At 39.2% G+C, this 18,529-nt stretch overlaps 1 protein-coding gene and 2 pseudogenes across 1 annotated transcript; 1 reads left to right on the plus strand and 2 right to left on the minus strand.

Annotated features, from left to right (window-relative positions):
• The first annotated feature begins 894 nt into the window (after positions 1-894).
• On the plus strand, positions 895-1,551 carry LOC120004355. Its single transcript, XM_038853684.1, has one exon. It carries the CDS (start codon positions 997-999, stop codon positions 1,483-1,485), a length of 489 nt encoding a protein of 162 aa, XP_038709612.1. The 5' UTR covers positions 895-996; the 3' UTR covers positions 1,486-1,551.
• A 1,114-nt stretch (positions 1,552-2,665) lies between these two features.
• LOC120003551 lies at positions 2,666-4,492 on the minus strand (annotated as a pseudogene).
• Positions 4,493-8,834: 4,342 nt separating this feature from the next.
• Positions 8,835-8,934, minus strand: LOC120004710 (annotated as a pseudogene).
• Between the last annotated feature and the right edge of the window lie 9,595 nt (positions 8,935-18,529).

Consider the following 18,529-nt stretch of genomic DNA (forward strand, 5'->3'; position numbering starts at 1 on the left):
AAAGGCTAACTGAATTTTGTTTTGGTTATCCTTAAAACCAATTAAACTTATTAGGCCCACTGAACTAGAAAACACCCATTTAGATTATCTTTTTTTTTTGATTACCCTATTAAGACTATCATACTCAAATAAAACAAACCCAATAATTTATAAACTTAATCCAATCTGCACATTTGCCCAAAATTAACAAGTACGACCCATTTAATCATTCACACTTTATAAAGAAACCTCATTTAATCTTTTTGTTAAAAAAATGCTTGGTTGAAGCAAAACACTTACTAGGACCTTTTGTCCGTGAGGGAAGCAGAAATATATGGATGTCAAAAAGAACATCTCAGTATCTGTAACCTTGTCTAGTCTCAGAGCATAATTATCTTCATCAAAACCCCCAAATAATGTATAGAGCTTATGAAGCACCATCTTCCTCATCTTTTGCTGAATTTCATAATCAAGCTTGAGATTGAGAGTTCTCATGACAGGTGACTGCTCTCCTTCCTTGGACTCCCTACAAGACCCATCTCCCCATCCCAGGACCCAATCCCCACTCTTGGATCGCAAAATCTGCCAGAAAATTGTTAGGAAAGTTAACCAAAAAAAATTAACTAGACTACAGGCCCCCCAATCCCGTGGCATGTGCATGTGATAGATGCAGTGATCACGTGAAGGTGTCAGATACACCACAATGGTTTTAATCTTTCTTTAAGCCCAAAAAATAATGAAACACAGATATTATAGCACAAAAATAAACACAATGAGATCAAATCAATATTTATGTGTATTTAGTAAAAAATAATGTGTAATTAGATGTATCCTAATAATATAATCAAGAAATTTTATAATTGAGAAATTGTTGAAAGATTGATGACATAAACAATTATTTATAAAGTTGGGCTAAAGCTCCACCGGTCCAATAAAACACCTAAATGTGCCAAACCCTAACAACAATCCCATCATCAACACGAGAATCCTTGGCCTTCCGGAAAGAAAATTCTCTCAATGGCATTAAGAATCCATTTCTTTTCCCCACATGCCCTCCATCGCTGTCAAAATTCGCAATTCCATCCAATCCCCGCCGACATTTCTTTCCCAAACAGATCCAGAACCCAAATCCCGTGCATGAATAAGGGCATCAGTGATGCAGATCTTGCATTGGAATTGTCTGCGGAGGTGGAAAAGATGAACACCCATTTGGCTCAGAGAGAGGAGGCGATGAAGAAGAGCAGAGAGCTTCTGTTCTCTGAGTTGGTCCAGTATCTGGACCTGAAAGAAGAGGAAGTGAAGAAGAGATGGAAGAGAATGGACGAAGAAGAGAAGTGGGTATTGGTGAATGGTTTTGTCTCTGAGTGGGGTGTTAATTTTTATCCCCTATCTAGAAAGCATGTGAAGGAGATGGTGGAAGAACAGCTGAATGAAGAGAAGCAGTCTCCAGATTCTTCTTCTCCTGTATTGTTTTCTGGTTTGAAGAAAATAATGGGATTTTCATAAAACAATTGACTTGCATTGGATGATGATTTATTTCTTGATAATATATATATCATTCATTGTGTTCAATATCATGGACTGCATTTTAAGGTTTAAATTGAAGATTTCTTATGAATTTAGATGCAATTTGAGTCTCAAATGCAATTTCTGATCAGTAGTTTCATTCTCTCTCTCTCTCTCTTTTTTTCCTTCCTGGAATTGTCAAATCTCCTTTTCTATCTTGAGTAAAGCAGGACAAGTGGAGAAAGGGCTAGTCTTCACAATTTGTGACTTCAAAGTTCACAGCTTCAGTACCAGATGAGTATAAAACAATGAAGAAATTGCTGGTGTGATGACAATGTCTTCCTCAATCTGGTATATCACCACTGTGTAAACAACAATTTGATTCTACTATTAAGCTGAGTTGAGAAAGGATGTGATCTTTTAACATTTTATGGTGTCTGAAACAGTATTATGTTTTGGGCTGGTTTGGTAGGAAAGAAACAAAGGGGATTTCGATAATGGCCAATCTTCTATTAGAAAAACCATGCACACTTGACTTATACTCCAAAGTTTTGGTTTTCTGCAAATTGCAATAAATGGATGTAACCTCTGGAAAACAATCACTTGCAAGGTCAAAGGGTTTTTGACTAACAATCGCTCTGGAGGGGAGCTTCTCAATATCCAAAGATGACAGACATTCTTATCATTTTATGGCCATCTCGAGACCATGATAATAAGAAACTTTCCAGTCAGTATGATAAGCATTAAAGAAGAGAGAGTCATCTATTATATTCTGATTAATGAAGGCATATAGTCTTCAAAGACCAAAAAATGAAGGCTGAACTCTGAAGCTCAACACAACACCCCAGCAGAGAGTCATCTATTGAAAATTTAATGGGGTGGTGAAACCTGGCAACCTTTGATCAGCCAAAAAGTCTTATGAGAGTTCTGTGACTTCATTATTAGGTCCTTCTCGGCCCTCACAGCCAACTCAAATGCAAGAAAAACAATGATGTAATTTATCATTCAAGACCAACACCTTGTTGGTATGCATAACAAAATTCATGGAAATTTATGCCACAATGTTTTGTAACAAATGATAAATTATGTAAAAAAAACTATACTCAGGATCCTCAAAAAAGTAATGCACCCATGTAATCACCACCAGCCGCCAATGTTACGACTCTATAAACAACTAAAATCAGAAACAAAGCAGCCTGCAGTGTGCAACTGATACGTCTGCAGGACAGTAAGAACACTTAAATACTCGCGAGTTGCTTTTTGAAGCTTCATGATTGACTGCTTGCTAAGAACATGCTGACACGGCATAAGCATCGGGGGATTCGTGGTAACTGCATTGTTCCCTACTCACTGGACAGACCAATATCGAGTGGAAATGCAATTTGCTTCCCAATTCCAGGGTACTGGGAACTGTTCCATTTCCTGCTACTCTTGCTAACTTCAACAAGGTTCGCAACCCTTCAAAACCAGCAGCCATTGGCACACTTAATGGGCTCTCAAAGGACTGCCCCAAGAGACTGCAGAACTCATTGATCAACTCCTCAGCTAATTTTTCCCAGTGCATTGATGATGTCAACTCAGAATAAGGAGGCCTATCAAGCCTTCTTGCCCACAAGATGTAACTTGTAAGCCATCAGCTTTTGAATCTCATCCATGTAAAGGGAAGCCAAGGGAGCAAGGTAACTTTTAGCATAGTTAAGGGCATCAGTTCGACTTCCACTCTGTCAAACGTCCACAAACTTCAGCTTGTGAAGTTTTAGCTCAAGATTTGAGTCATTTTGGCTGTTTTTTTTTCGCTGTTGGTAGAAACCCATTTCAAAGCAGGCTCAATGTTCCTTACCCACAAAGCCTCAAGAATTTGATACATTTCCCAGAATTGAGATCTTAGTGCAATTAAATGTGGTTGCCCAACCTCAATTATGAAACAATCTCCAATGTCAAACATTCCTCGTCGGAACAGATGGTTTGCAACTGTATGATTCAGCGAGTGGACGTCAGAGTCAACATTCATGTATCCCTTCACTATGTCAGGATTAAACAATTTATCAAGAAGTTTTGAGTACTTGCTCAGCTTTACGTTCAGTTCCTTCTGCAACCCTTCTAACTGGTTGAGCGGAACAATTGCCTCAATTTTCTGTTTCAATTCTGTGCGGATGGATCGCTGATCAATAGGAGGTGTGGAGTCGCTGATTACATGAACTTTTGCCAATGCCTGCTCAATTTCACTGCACACTTAATCAATTACTGCTTGAGACTTGGAGGATTACAATTTTTGCGTCTTAACAGTGCAGTCAAATGCATCTTCAAAGGAACTAAGCTCCACTGCTGAAAAATCAATAACAAGCTTCTGTGAAGGAAAAAGAACAATAATTAAACTAATGGGCAAGGAACTTCGAATTTATCACTTCTTATATATAGAGAAAGTAAAATTGCTCTTAAATAACAACTTGTCCTGGAATACATTTAAGGTTTCATAATGTAAGTTTGAAAGTAGACTCTCCGATTGATACATCGGAGTGCCAAAGAAGTATAGATAAGCTTATGGCGGAGACTCGGCAATAGTATTATTACAAATAAATGTTTGTTTCATCAGTAGTAGAAAACCTATCATTCTACTACACAAAAGCTTATTCAACAACAGATGAAGTGCCAAAGAATCAACTTTTTCCCCACGATTTACGTTTCCTTTCTCACTCTCAAGTAAAATGATCCAGTGCATAATAGCTCAAGGAACATGCATAATAGCTCAAGGAACATAACAGGACTCCTACACAAAAGACACACTGACCAAATACCCGAACTGGAAGTATGGACAGAGTTCATACAGTATGTGCATGTAGGAAAGGAGCTCAGCAGCAGCAGGCTCTATGCATCTAAGGGCCTTGTAGATTGCACTTCCTGAAGACGCCAACTTTGCAAGAAGCCCTTCCAACATATCATTGTTTGCTATACCGTTTGCACAAGCATAGAGAGCATCTTTCAAGTCCCCTCTGGCGATCACCCCCATCATGCACTTCCACTTGAGATAGAAGAAGAACAAGAATTGAGAGAAGAATACTCAGAGTTTTCATTGATTCTCATAAACAATGCATATAAAACTTGTAACGGCTACTAGCCTTATTTGAAATACAAAGAGAAGAGCACAAAGATAAGACTAGTAAGTGTTAAGGTTTGTAAGGCTCTTCCTATTGTTAGCATGGACAGCGCATTGCTACTGCATGCACAAGTGTTACGTTTGTAATGTTCTTATATGTATGGTCTAGGAAGCACTAGTACCTTGATTTCCCTTAGCTACCCACACCAAGTTCGTTTTGAGTGCGGGTGCGGTAGGATTTGTTTTGGGTGCGGATGTTTCCCCACCTTCATTTTTTTTTTATAAATTTTTCGTTTTTTCGGATTCGACTGGGATACGGTTTGGATTCGGTTGGGATACTCCTGAGCCAAATTCTCAACATTGTTTAATAAAAGTTGGGCTGAAACTTCTTAAAAGTATTAAAAGCCCATTAGATAACTCTTTTATTACATGCCTATTAGCCCAAGCCCATTGAAATAAGGGCATTAGGGCATCAGGTTGCTTCATTATTCATTCATGATATGTGAGATTGTGAGAGACTGAGATACCACGACGGTGACAATGCTCTGTTCTCTCCTTGGAAGCCGACGAGATACTTCATTGTGCTCTCACTGAAGGCCGACGCAACACTGCTTTATCATCTACTCATCTCCCACGCCGACTCTACTCCATTCTCAAAGTATTTAGAATGAACTCAAGTCATAGTATAAACTCTACAGCTCCTACTGGACCTACTCCTTCTGTAGATAATGAAGATGAAAGTATGTTGATGATATTAATATGTGATGGAATTTGGTTTATATAGTTATTTTATTGAATATATGTACATAAATATATTTATTTTTATATATTTATATCTGCTGTATCCTGCCACACCCGTATCCTAATTTGTTGAAGAAATGGCGAATCCTCGTATCTCATATCTCCGCACCTGTATCGGTGCTCCTTAGTTTATGGACCAGTATGGCGTATTTGTCTTTATGTATGTCTTGGTCAAAGTTCACTTATAACTTATAAGCTTTGACTAAGCTGAATATCATACTGTTATGTTGTTGTGTGGTGGAGAATGGTCTTCATGTGTGTCTAGGCTTAAGTAGCTTGTAACCTTGTAATGTTAGGTCAAGTTGAATGAGAACAAGGGTTTATGGTGTGTGTTCTTCATCACTATTGATTTCTGGTGCGGTTTAGTGTTCTTGCTGGTGCAAGTGAATAAATATTGTTGGAAAATGTGTGAAATTATGGTCGAAATAGGCACCAAATTATTGAAGATGTTAAAGACTAAGCATGACAATTAAGAAATTAATTTTTTTTTGGTTTTCATATGACCTTAATTTTTCTTTTTTGTTATCAAAGAAAAAGGCACACACCATTTCTAATCCAGCGACAATTAATGGAGATGGTTGTTGCTGCTGCACCTGCTGAAGCTCCTCTAATCAGCTTTTCTGTTGTTCCGCTGCAACGCTGAAGCTCCACCCTCTGAATTTGGATCTGTGACCGGACCTCTATTTTGAGGTCCTAATACTATCTAATTAGGAGGTTCTAGTGTTTATAGTAATTCATTTGTGTTTAAATAAAGTAATTTTACCCTTATACATGTTTCCCGTTGGTTTTGCAGGAAATCGGGCTTAAATGACTGAATTGGGCACCTTTAGAGCTGAAAGAAGAAGCTGGGACACACTGTCCGGACACCTGTCCGGACAGTGTGTCCGGACGCCTCAAGTGCCGTCCGGACACTTTCTTCACAAATTGAGACAGAGGCTTCAAAGTTGATGGAAGCATGAAGTGTCCGGACACCCGTCCGGACACCTGTCCGGACACCACCGCGGAACTGCAACTTTTCTGCACAACATTTCAAGGGCATTTGGGGTAAATCATGTATATAACCAATGGGGAACGTTTGTATAAGGGCAGTTAGGTATTTTCAATGGTAAAAGGAGGAGAAAACCCTAAGATTTCTTCTTCCTTCACACAATTCATCTTCTCCAAGTTCTTGCCTCCATTGTTTTCTCTCTACTTCTCTCTCTAAGTTTTTCTTGGTTTTTCGTGATTTTGTTTGTAAACATTGATTTTCATCTATAAAATTGATGTTTATACCCATTATGATGAGTGGCTAAGTTCTCTTTCTAGTTTCTAGTCCCAAACGGTGGGTGCTTGGTTTCAATTACTCAAGGTATGTTCATGGAATTGTAGTTTTGATTTTGCTCTTTTAATTTCGTGGTTGTGTGATTGGATCTATGGAGATGACATATTTGATTGTATCTTTGGATTGTCTAGTCTAGGGATTGCATCTAATGTGTTTGATTGAGAATTGTTAAACCCATTGCATGATTTTCTTAATTAATTGAGTTTTCCATAGCATAGCTATTAATTATGTGTATTGATGATGGAGTTTTGGGTTAATTTAGGAATGTGCATGAGAGAGTTATGGTTAATTGATCTTTGAGTGTGAAACTAGGGTGTTAGCCAAGCCAAGCCCCAAAGGGGAACATTAATCCATAATATTAGGTGCTTATCCCTTTGCGTTCATCGTAGATTAAGAGACCCGATGGCCTACATGTATGAATTGAAGTCTTATATCCCAATTCTCTTTGCATATGCATGATTGATAGTATCACACAATGCATTGTGTATGGTTGTGTGTGTTTGCAATAATACCTTGAGTATGAGAACCGAGTAACCACCGGGACGGACTAGAGACTAGGTTTTTAATTAATTGTTTTAAATCCAATTTGTGCTTACTTTGATTCCAAAATCGCTCATGCTACCGAGTCATTCGGCCCATTTCTTTTACTTGCTTGTATTTGATATTCATTGTGTTTATTAGTGTTAGCTAGTCATTTGCATATCATTCACTTCAAATTTGCATTGCTTCCTCGTGGATCGATACCGGACTCACCGGTTTATTACTTGACGATACCCTACACTTGGGGTAAGTACACACACACACTTTGGTGCCGGTCAAGTTTTTGGCGCCGTTGCCGGGGAAGCGAGTGTCAAAGACGGAGCTGGGTGGCTTGTAGATGCTAGCTTTATGCTATTAAACGCCATCAAATAAGGAAGGAGCACGGTCACGCTTCAAGGGTAACTTCGTTCCTCCCTTTTACTTGCTTTCTAGTGTAGTTGATTTAGTGTAGTTGCTGCAAAGAGAAAAAAAAAAAAAATTGTGAGGAGAACTTGGCGGATGGGGCTAACTTAGATTCCTGTGGGCGATGGATGCCACCTTGTTTGCTGCTTGGTAGTGATACGTTGTTTGAGAGAGCTTTGCGCATTTTTCTTTCTATCACTACTTGCTACATCTTGGTGTGTAATTGTTCCTGAGGTTGATTGTCATTCTATTCCTATCTTTGCTCCTGTTCTTGCTTGACATTGTTCTTGGTTGTTTGTTGATTGAAAAATCTGGTGTTACTTGACTTGGTTGGTTGCCATCTTTCGTGTTATTTGATAGTTTTGTTTGCCATCATGTCTCATCTTAGAGATAGTGTTAGTGGGCATGGGTCTAATAGAGATGGGAGAGGTGGTGACATAAATGCGAGTGATGCGGGGAGTGTACGTGGGGGTGATATCAATCTTGATGCATTACGTCGTCTTTTACAACGTGTGAACATTGATGAATTGATGAATCCGGCGCAAGGGCAAGATGCCCAAAATGTGCCAAATGCCCAAAATTTACCAAATGTTCAAGTTGAGCATGCTTTGCAAAATGCACCTCAACCACTTCAACAAGACAATGCGGCACAAATTGCCCCACAAAATGTCTACCAACCTCCCAATATGCCTCCCGCATATCATATACCTCCCCCATACAATTATGTGCATCCCATGTATTATCCAATGCCACAAGTGCCACAATATGCTCCCTTCGGACAAAATTTACATGCACCTCCTCCTTTGGAGTACATTCATGCCCAAGAGCATCGCACTTTGAGGGAGCTCACGCATCCCGCAAGGCAAACTCAACCTTCTTGCATCATCATGCCACCGAACCAACAAAATGTGAGCCTTAAACCATCAATGTTCCAAATGATTCCCAAATTCCATGGAATGGAATCGGAACGACCATATTCACATGTGCGTGATTTTGAATCGGTGTGTACTACTTTTGGTGATGTTACATGCACACAAGAAATTTTGAGACTCAAACTTTTTCCATTCTCTTTGAAGGATCATGCAAAACAATGGTTTGAGAACTTGCGCCCCCAATCCATTGCGACTTGGGCGGCAATGCAAGAAGAATTTCTCAACAAATATTTTCCTTCCCACCGTACCATTTCTTATCAAACACAAATCATGAATTTTCATTGCAAAGAACATGAAACTTTCTTCCAAGCTTGGGAGAGGTTTAAGGATTTGTTGTTTATGTGTCCTCACCATGGATTTCAAAAATTTCAAATTGTGAATTTCTTCCACAAATCTTTGACTCCATCTTTGAAGAAATTGGTTTCCACTATGACTCAAGGTGACTTTTTGAATAGGGATGCCAATGAAGCATTTACTTTCTTTGATGGGTTGGCGGAGGAATCCCGATCTTGGGAAGCTCCTCCCCTAACCCGACATGATGTTGTGCCAAGCTCTAGTGGCAAGTTTGTGTTGAATGAAAATGATGATGTGCATGCTAAACTTGCTTTGTTGTCCAAGAAATTGGAGTCCTTAGAGTCACAAAAGGCCCCTATAAATGTGGTTGGTGTTGACGACCAAGTTGCTTGTACTTTGTGTGAAAGTAGGGATCATAGGACGGATGAGTGTAATGCCTTACCGGCTTGTAAGGAAGTCCTATTTGGGCAAGGTTACAATGGGAACAATTCTCAGAACTTTAGGAAGCCCTACCCTACCAATCACCAAGGTAACAATTCGTACAATGAGAATTACCCTTGGAGGAATCATCCAAACTTTGGGTGGAGGAATGATGGGAATGTTCAATCCCAATCACTCCCCAATCCACCCCAACAACAATTGCCTCCTCCAAGTGTTACACAACCACCTCCACAACCTTACATTCCACCTCCTAAGAGGTCTCTTGAAGACACTCTTAACATTTTCATGCAAGCTCAAATAGGGGAGAATCAAAAGGCCACCAAATTCCAAGAACAAACCAATAGGGCCATTGAGGATATTAAGAGTCAAATCACTAAGGTCACCCAAGCTCTCACCACATATGAGAAGGGTAAATTCCCAGCTCAACCATACCCCAATCCATCCAAACAAGCCAATTTGCTAGAATCTACTAGTGGGGGGGTGAGTGGACATGAACAAGCCCAATCCATCCTCACTTTGAGGAATGGACGCATTGTGGATAGACCCATACCAAATGAGAATGTTGATCAAAATGACGATGTGCAGAATTTTGGTGATAGAGTGGGGAAAAAGGACAAAGGAAATAGTGGAAAGGAAGAGAGTTTGGAGAAATTTGTGCAGGAAAATGATTCACTAGGTGCAAGTGTTCGGACACCTATTTTGGATTGCCCGGACACTTCATCCAGAAACTCAGAAAAATGTGAGAAAATACCAAGAGGAGAAGAGGAGAGTGAGGGGCAATCACATAGGACAAGGGTAGACACGTCTAAGGATAGAGAGTGTATCCCAAGGCCACCATTTCCTCACCGATTAGGGAAGAAAACCAATGAGGCTCTACACAAAGAGATGTTTGAACTTTTCAAACAAGTGAAAGTGAACATACCTCTTTTAGATGCCATCAAACAAGTTCCCTCGTACGCAAAGTTCCTCAAGGATTTGTGTACCGTGAAACGCAAATTGAATGTGAAGGAGAAGGCTTTTCTTACGGAGCAAGCAAGCTCCATCTTACAAGCCACCACTCCACCTAAATATAAGGATCCCGGTTGCCCTACCATTCCAATAGTCATAGGGAACCATAGGATTGAGCAAGCATTGTTGGATCTAGGTGCTAGTGTTAATCTCCTTCCATACTCGGTCTATCAACAATTGGGGTTAGGTGAGCTTAAGCCTACAAGAATTACCTTGCAACTAGCCGATAGATCCGTCAAGATTCCTAGAGGAATAGTTGAAGATGTGCTAGTTCAAGTGGATGAATTCTACTTCCCGGTTGACTTTGTGGTTTTAGATACTCAGCCCCTCCCTAGTTTTAGCAAACCAATCTCGGTCCTTCTAGGTAGACCCTTCCTAGCAACTTCAAATGCTTTGATCAATTGTAGGAATGGTGTCATGGTGCTATCTTTTGGGAATATGACCGCGGAGATGAACATTTTTAATGTGTCTAAGCAAATGGGAGAGTTTGAAGACATTAGGGAAGTAGATTGGATCCATTCATATGTTGAGGAGAACTTAGAGAAAACTCTTGCTAGGGATTCGGTGGAAGGTGTGCTAGCTTTGAGCGAAAAAGGTAGTCAATTTTTAGTTGAGGAAGAGGAAATTAATGAGGTTTTGGAGTCTTTAGCTATCCATAGCATAGGACGATTCAACCCACCCATTGAGGAATTAGAACCTTCCAAGACTAAGCTTGAATCATCTCTAGAGCATCCACCAACGCCGGAAAGGAAACCCTTACCAAGTGAGCTGAAATATGTATTTTTGGGAGAGAATGAGTCATACCCCGTTGTGATATCTTCCCTACTTACTTCTTCCCAAGAAATGAAACTTGTGCAAGTGTTGCAAAGGTATAGAAGGGCAATAGGTTGGACAATTGCTGATTTGAAGGGTATTAGTCCTTTGGTTTGTACTCATAGGATTTACATGGAAGAGGAAGCTAAGCCCATTAGACAAATGCAAAGACGTTTAAATCCGAACATGAAGGAGGTAGTTAGGGGGGAGGTGCTAAAATTGCTTGATGCGGGGATAGTTTATCCCATTGCGGATTCCAAATGGGTATCTCCTACCCAAGTGGTCCCCAAAAAGTCCGGAATTACGGTAGTTAAGAATGACAAGAACGAATTGGTTCCCACTCGAATTCAAACCGGGTGGCGCATGTGCATTGACTACCGTAGACTCAATATGGTTACTCGAAAAGACCATTTCCCCTTACCCTTCCTTGATCAAGTCCTTGAGAGAGTAGCGGGTAGAGCCTATTATTGCTTCCTTGATGGGTATTCCGGATATAATCAAATAGAGATAGCCTTAGAAGACCAAGACAAGACCACATTTACATGTCCATTTGGAACTTTTGCTTATAGACGCATGCCTTTTGGGTTATGCAATGCTCCGGCTACCTTTCAAAGGTGCATGATGAGTATCTTTAGTGACATGGTTGAGAAAATTGTGGAGGTCTTTATGGATGATTTCTCGGTTTATGGAGATACCTATGATCAATGCCTTGCTAATTTGGCAAGTGTGTTAAAAAGATGTGAGGAGAGCCAATTGGTTCTCAATTGGGAAAAGTGTCATTTCATGGTGACACATGGAATTGTATTGGGACACATTGTGTCATCCAAAGGGATAGAGGTTGACAAGGCAAAAATTGAATTAATTCAAAAGTTACCTCCCCCTACATGTGTTAAAGATGTGAGATCTTTTTTGGGTCATGCGGGTTTCTATAGAAGGTTCATTAATTCTTTTAGTGCCATTGTCAAACCTTTAAGTAACTTGCTTGCTCAAGATGTCTCTTTTGAATGGACACCACAATGTCAAAAAGCCTTTGATGATTTGAAAGGTGCCCTAACCACCGCACCCATTATGCAAACTCCCGATTGGAGTATGCCCTTTGAACTCATGTGTGATGCAAGTGATGTGGCGGTTGGGGCGGTCCTAGGACAAAGAAAAGAAAAAAATGCTCATGTTATATACTATGCTAGTAAGACTTTGAATGATGCTCAAGTGAATTATACCACCACTGAAAAGGAATTACTAGCTATAGTCTTTGCTTTGGACAAGTTTAGATCTTATTTGGTTGGCTCGAAAGTCATCATCTTCACCGACCATGCGGCTTTGAAGTATTTGCTTTCAAAAGCGAATGCCAAGCCTAGGTTGTTAAGATGGATTCTCTTACTTCAAGAATTTGACCTTGAAATTAAAGATAAAAAAGGAGTGGAGAATGTAGTAGCCGACCATTTATCTAGACTTCCCGGACAAAATTTGATTTCACATGGCATACCCATCAATGAACATTTCCCGGATGAACAACTCTTCCTCACCAATGCCATCTCATCCAAATTGACTCCATGGTATGCGGACATCGCCAACTTTTTGGTGTCCGGAAAAATGCCATCTCATTGGAGCAAGATTGATAGATCCAAATTCCTTCGCAATGTGCGAAACTTCTTTTGGGATGACCCATATTTGTTCAAGTATTGTTCCGATCAAGTGATTCGGAGATGCATCCCCAATAATGAATTTGAAAGTGTCATGGCCTTTTGCCATAAATATGCTTGTGGAGGCCATTTTTCCTCCAAAAAGACCGCGGCCAAAATTCTTCAAAGTGGCTTATATTGGCCTTCTTTGCACAAAGATGTCCATGCTTATTGCCTATCTTGTGACAATTGCCAAAGGTTAGGTAATTTAGGAAAACGTGAGATGATGCCCCTCCAACCTATTAACATCTTGGAAATTTTTGATTGTTGGGCCATTGATTTCATGGGACCTTTCCCTAATTCATTTGGTTATTTGTATATCTTGGTTGGTGTGGATTATGTGTCAAAGTGGGTAGAGGCTATCCCTTCTCGAACAAATGATCACCAAGTTGTGATAAAATTTTTAAAAGAAAACATTTTCTCAAGATTTGGGATGCCTCGAGCCATCATAAGTGATGGTGGGTCTCACTTTTGCAATGCCCCGGTTAGAACTTTGATGAAACGATATGGCATTTTGCACAAAGTTGGCACCCCATATCATCCACAAACAAGTGGCCAAGCGGAATTGGCAAATAGGGAGATTAAACGTATTCTTGAAAAAACGGTTGGTCCCAATAGAAAAGATTGGTCTTCCAAATTGATTGATGCTTTGTGGGCTTACCGTACTGCATATAAGACTGCCCTTGGAATGTCTCCTTATAGACTTGTCTATGGCAAGGCTTGCCACTTGCCGGTGGAATTGGAGCACAAGGCCTATTGGGCCATTCGCACTTTGAATGACTCCACCGATCAAGTTGGGGGGCATCGCAAACTCCAAATCCAAGAGATTGAGGAGTTGAGGAATGATGCTTTCGAAAATGCCAAAATTGCTAAGCTCAAAATGAAAAGATACCATGACAAGCACATTGTGAGGAAAGTTTTTCATGAGGGACAAAAGGTTCTTTTATACAACTCCCGGTTACACTTGTTTCCCGGGAAGTTACGTACCAAATGGACCGGACCTTTTATTGTCCGCAAGGTTTCCCCATATGGAAGCATTGACATTGATGATCCTAGGAGTGGAAAAACTTTTAAGGTTAATGGCCAACGATTGAAACCATACTTGGAAAATTTTAATGAATTGGCCGAAGAATGGGACCTTGTGGATCCCACCCCTTCCTAGTGTGCGTGAAAAGAGCTCTCTTGTAAATATGTAGTGTTAGATTATTTTTAATTCATTTTTGGTGTGTTTTTGTATGTTCACAATGCATTTTACAATTTGTTCTTGCCTTGTTTATCATGCTTGACATTGAGGACAATGTCTCATTTAAGTTGGGGGGTGAGAGAATTGTGAATTCATTGTGAAACTTGCTTTATTTTGGTGTGCTTTTGTGAATATAAAAAAAAAAAAATAAAAAAAAAATAAAAAATAAAAAATAAAAAATCTTGTTGTGTCATGCTTGGATAGTGTGGTTGGTATTAACTTTTTCAGGATACGCTTCGTTTCTCACGATTCCGATCACTTTTGAAGAGTATGGTATGATTTCCTACCCTCTATCCTATTGTGTTGTGCTTTGTTGTTCATACATGCCAAATGGACTTTAGGAAGGGAAGGGTAGATGCTTTTGGGATTCACTACCAATTTCAACGTTAATTTCTTATTCTTGTTCGAACGTGCAAGTGTAGAGTAGGTTTCTTGATTTCTTTTGTGAAGTCGAAGCATGTGATTGAGTAGGATGACTATGATCAATCTTTCTTGGGATGATTGGGACCTAGTTTGATATCAAAACTGTGATTAAGTGGGCATCTTGGCATTGAAGCAATTGTATGACTGCGTTTTTGGATCCTTTTGTCTGAAAATAGAATTACCTTTTTACCCTTCTCATTCTTTTGAGCCATTCTTCGTGATATATATGGGGTTTTTGGGTGATTCTTTTCACCAATTATTCATTTGACATCTTATAAGCGTGTTCTTCAATAGCTTTGCATTCATTACATTTGATTACTGAGAAGTGTGATTTTTGTATGTGCCACTTGCTTATGAACTTAGGATTGATGGATTCATTAGGTTGAGAGATTTGAGCCTAGCCTATTTATTTGTGAGTGATCATAAGCCTATATTTCTTTAAGCCTTTTATTTCACTTACAAGCCTTGTGTGAACCATTTTCCCAAATATTTCCCACCTTTGGTTGCAAGGTTGGGTAGGAGCTTCAAAAATAAGTCGGCAGTGATATTATCCCTCCTTATTCTGAAAAAAAAAAAAAAAAAAAAAAAAAAATTGAGGGTGGTTGTAGCCATTAAAAAATAAATAAAAAAAAAAAAAAAAAAAATAACCGCATAGAAAAAATAATCAAAAAGAGGTGTATGCAATAAAGTTAATCCTTTGTGTGTAAAGGATGAGAAGTGTTTGAATTTGTGGTGCAATGGAAGGGGTGACAAAATGAGAATTTAGCTCACATGTTTGAACTTAACCTTACAACTTGTTACCTAGTTCCAAATTCTTCCTACCTTGTCCCTTAGCCACATTACAAACCATTTAACCTTTTGATGAATTTGATTCAAGGTAAGCAAGTGAGTTGGCGGATGCATTAATTGCTCTTGTAGGTGATTTCTTTCTCAAAGCTATGCCCATCCAAATTATCTTTTATAAACACATATATTTAATTCAATTGTGTAAGTCATTTACTTAGCACAATGTTTTTATGTTTTTGTGTACATTTGGGATTGGAGATTTATGAACACCAAAAGGTTCCGTAACAAGGTTTTACTTGTGTGAATGTATTGAGTTGTCTTGCTTGATTGCACTTATATTTTTCATAGTATAAAAATGTTCTTAGTCATCTTTGAGGGGATTTGAGATTGATTTTCTAAAGATTTTGCATGCCTTCAACTAGCGGGGAAATTGGGGGATTAGCTCTATTTCTTGCATGTAAGAACTTAAGAATCATTTATGGTGCTTTCAAAGTAATAGTGGATCCCTTGGCAAGTGTTTGTGGGTATCGCTCTGATAAGCCCTCACGAGACTACAACTCGTCCACTAGGGTGACCTAGGGGTTTAAAGGCTTGTTGCATATGCTAAATGCAACCGTGATGCCTACGTCAGTGAGTTAGGATTTTATTTTTAGAAGTGTTTGCATTGCTAGGGACTAGCAACGTCTAAGTTGGGGGGTGTGACCGGACCTCTATTTTGAGGTCCTAATACTATCTAATTAGGAGGTTCTAGTGTTTATAGTAATTCATTTGTGTTTAAATAAAGTAATTTTACCCTTATACATGTTTCCCGTTGGTTTTGCAGGAAATCGGGCTTAAATGACTGAATTGGGCACCTTTAGAGCTGAAAGAAGAAGCTGGGACACACTGTCCGGACACCTGTCCGGACAGTGTGTCCGGACGCCTCAAGTGCCGTCCGGACACTTTCTTCACAAATTGAGACAGAGGCTTCAAAGTTGATGGAAGCATGAAGTGTCCGGACACCCGTCCGGACACCTGTCCGGACACCACCGCGGAACTGCAACTTTTCTGCACAACATTTCAAGGGCATTTGGGGTAAATCATGTATATAACCAATGGGGAACGTTTGTATAAGGGCAGTTAGGTATTTTCAATGGTAAAAGGAGGAGAAAACCCTAAGATTTCTTCTTCCTTCACACAATTCATCTTCTCCAAGTTCTTGCCTCCATTGTTTTCTCTCTACTTCTCTCTCTAAGTTTTTCTTGGTTTTTCGTGATTTTGTTTGTAAACATTGATTTTCATCTATAAAATTGATGTTTATACCCATTATGATGAGTGGCTAAGTTCTCTTTCTAGTTTCTAGTCCCAAACGGTGGGTGCTTGGTTTCAATTACTCAAGGTATGTTCATGGAATTGTAGTTTTGATTTTGCTCTTTTAATTTCGTGGTTGTGTGATTGGATCTATGGAGATGACATATTTGATTGTATCTTTGGATTGTCTAGTCTAGGGATTGCATCTAATGTGTTTGATTGAGAATTGTTAAACCCATTGCATGATTTTCTTAATTAATTGAGTTTTCCATAGCATAGCTATTAATTATGTGTATTGATGATGGAGTTTTGGGTTAATTTAGGAATGTGCATGAGAGAGTTATGGTTAATTGATCTTTGAGTGTGAAACTAGGGTGTTAGCCAAGCCAAGCCCCAAAGGGGAACATTAATCCATAATATTAGGTGCTTATCCCTTTGCGTTCATCGTAGATTAAGAGACCCGATGGCCTACATGTATGAATTGAAGTCTTATATCCCAATTCTCTTTGCATATGCATGATTGATAGTATCACACAATGCATTGTGTATGGTTGTGTGTGTTTGCAATAATACCTTGAGTATGAGAACCGAGTAACCACCGGGACGGACTAGAGACTAGGTTTTTAATTAATTGTTTTAAATCCAATTTGTGCTTACTTTGATTCCAAAATCGCTCATGCTACCGAGTCATTCGGCCCATTTCTTTTACTTGCTTGTATTTGATATTCATTGTGTTTATTAGTGTTAGCTAGTCATTTGCATATCATTCACTTCAAATTTGCATTGCTTCCTCGTGGATCGATACCGGACTCACCGGTTTATTACTTGACGATACCCTACACTTGGGGTAAGTACACACACACACTTTGGTGCCGGTCAATCTGCAACTGCATTTTCTGGGTTCGCGCTTCACATTTGAAATATCGATTGATTTAGTGCATCAAGATCGAAAAAAGAAGGCAAAGGAAGTTACTAACAAGCAAATACATGAACTATTAATGATTTTGTGATTAAGTAGACACTGAAAGTCTGAAATTCACTCACACTGAAATGAAAGATTAACTTCCTTACTGGTTTGTTGTAGTTTTTTGATCTCCAGCCTGATAGAATTTGGATCAGATCATTACAAAGCTGATATTACTCGAGGAACTCTTTGGAGAATGGTATTGCGCGTCTTAGTATGTGATGACTGAGTTTACTGACTGATCATGCAGATGATCTTGCATCAACTGTGAATACTGTTGGATAGAAATCAAAATAACCCTACAACTTATCTCTTAATCTCTTTTATTGAATTCACTGTTCGTTGCAAGTTTTGTGATGGTTGATTGATTTTATCGCAGTGTGCAAGGACTATGGTGACATTGGGTAGCATGCGTGTTCGACCGCTCTTTTGGGAGTTGGAAACTATGAACCTAGCCAATATTGCAGGTCCTCTTCTATCTCTGCAGGTTCCTTTGGTTTTCTATTGTTGGGTTTCATTTACAAACTAGATATAATCATGAAGGATGATGTAGTACTGCCATCTCCAGGAAATATGATATCATGGACTGAATAGAACTCATGCTGATCGGCAAGATTCCATATTGAAATCTTTGCCGGGGGTGGGTCCGCCCCTGATTAGTATTTCACATTTCAAAAGGCAAACATGTTACTCAATGATAGAGTGATACGGTTCAATTCTTGAAAATAGACATTTCATAAGGCTTGTATTATACAGCCGTATATCCAAAGCAAATGACTTCAAAGACATAAATTAATGAGTCCAAACTTGGGGTTATAAAAAAGTTTTCCCAAATTCTTACCCAAATTTGGGATTACAGAAAAGTCTTGTCATTCTTTAAAGTTATTTTTTTGTTGTCTTTTGTGTCTCTTTAGTGGCGAAATACACCATTTAACACTCCTTACTTTGTAAAAGTGTTACACCATGTGTGATTGTAACCTCCTAAACAATATCAATATGAGGAATAGAAA

The sequence above is a fragment of the Tripterygium wilfordii genome, chromosome 8, assembly GCF_013401445.1.
Source record: "Tripterygium wilfordii isolate XIE 37 chromosome 8, ASM1340144v1, whole genome shotgun sequence".
In the NCBI taxonomy this organism is placed as follows: Eukaryota; Viridiplantae; Streptophyta; class Magnoliopsida; order Celastrales; family Celastraceae; genus Tripterygium; species Tripterygium wilfordii.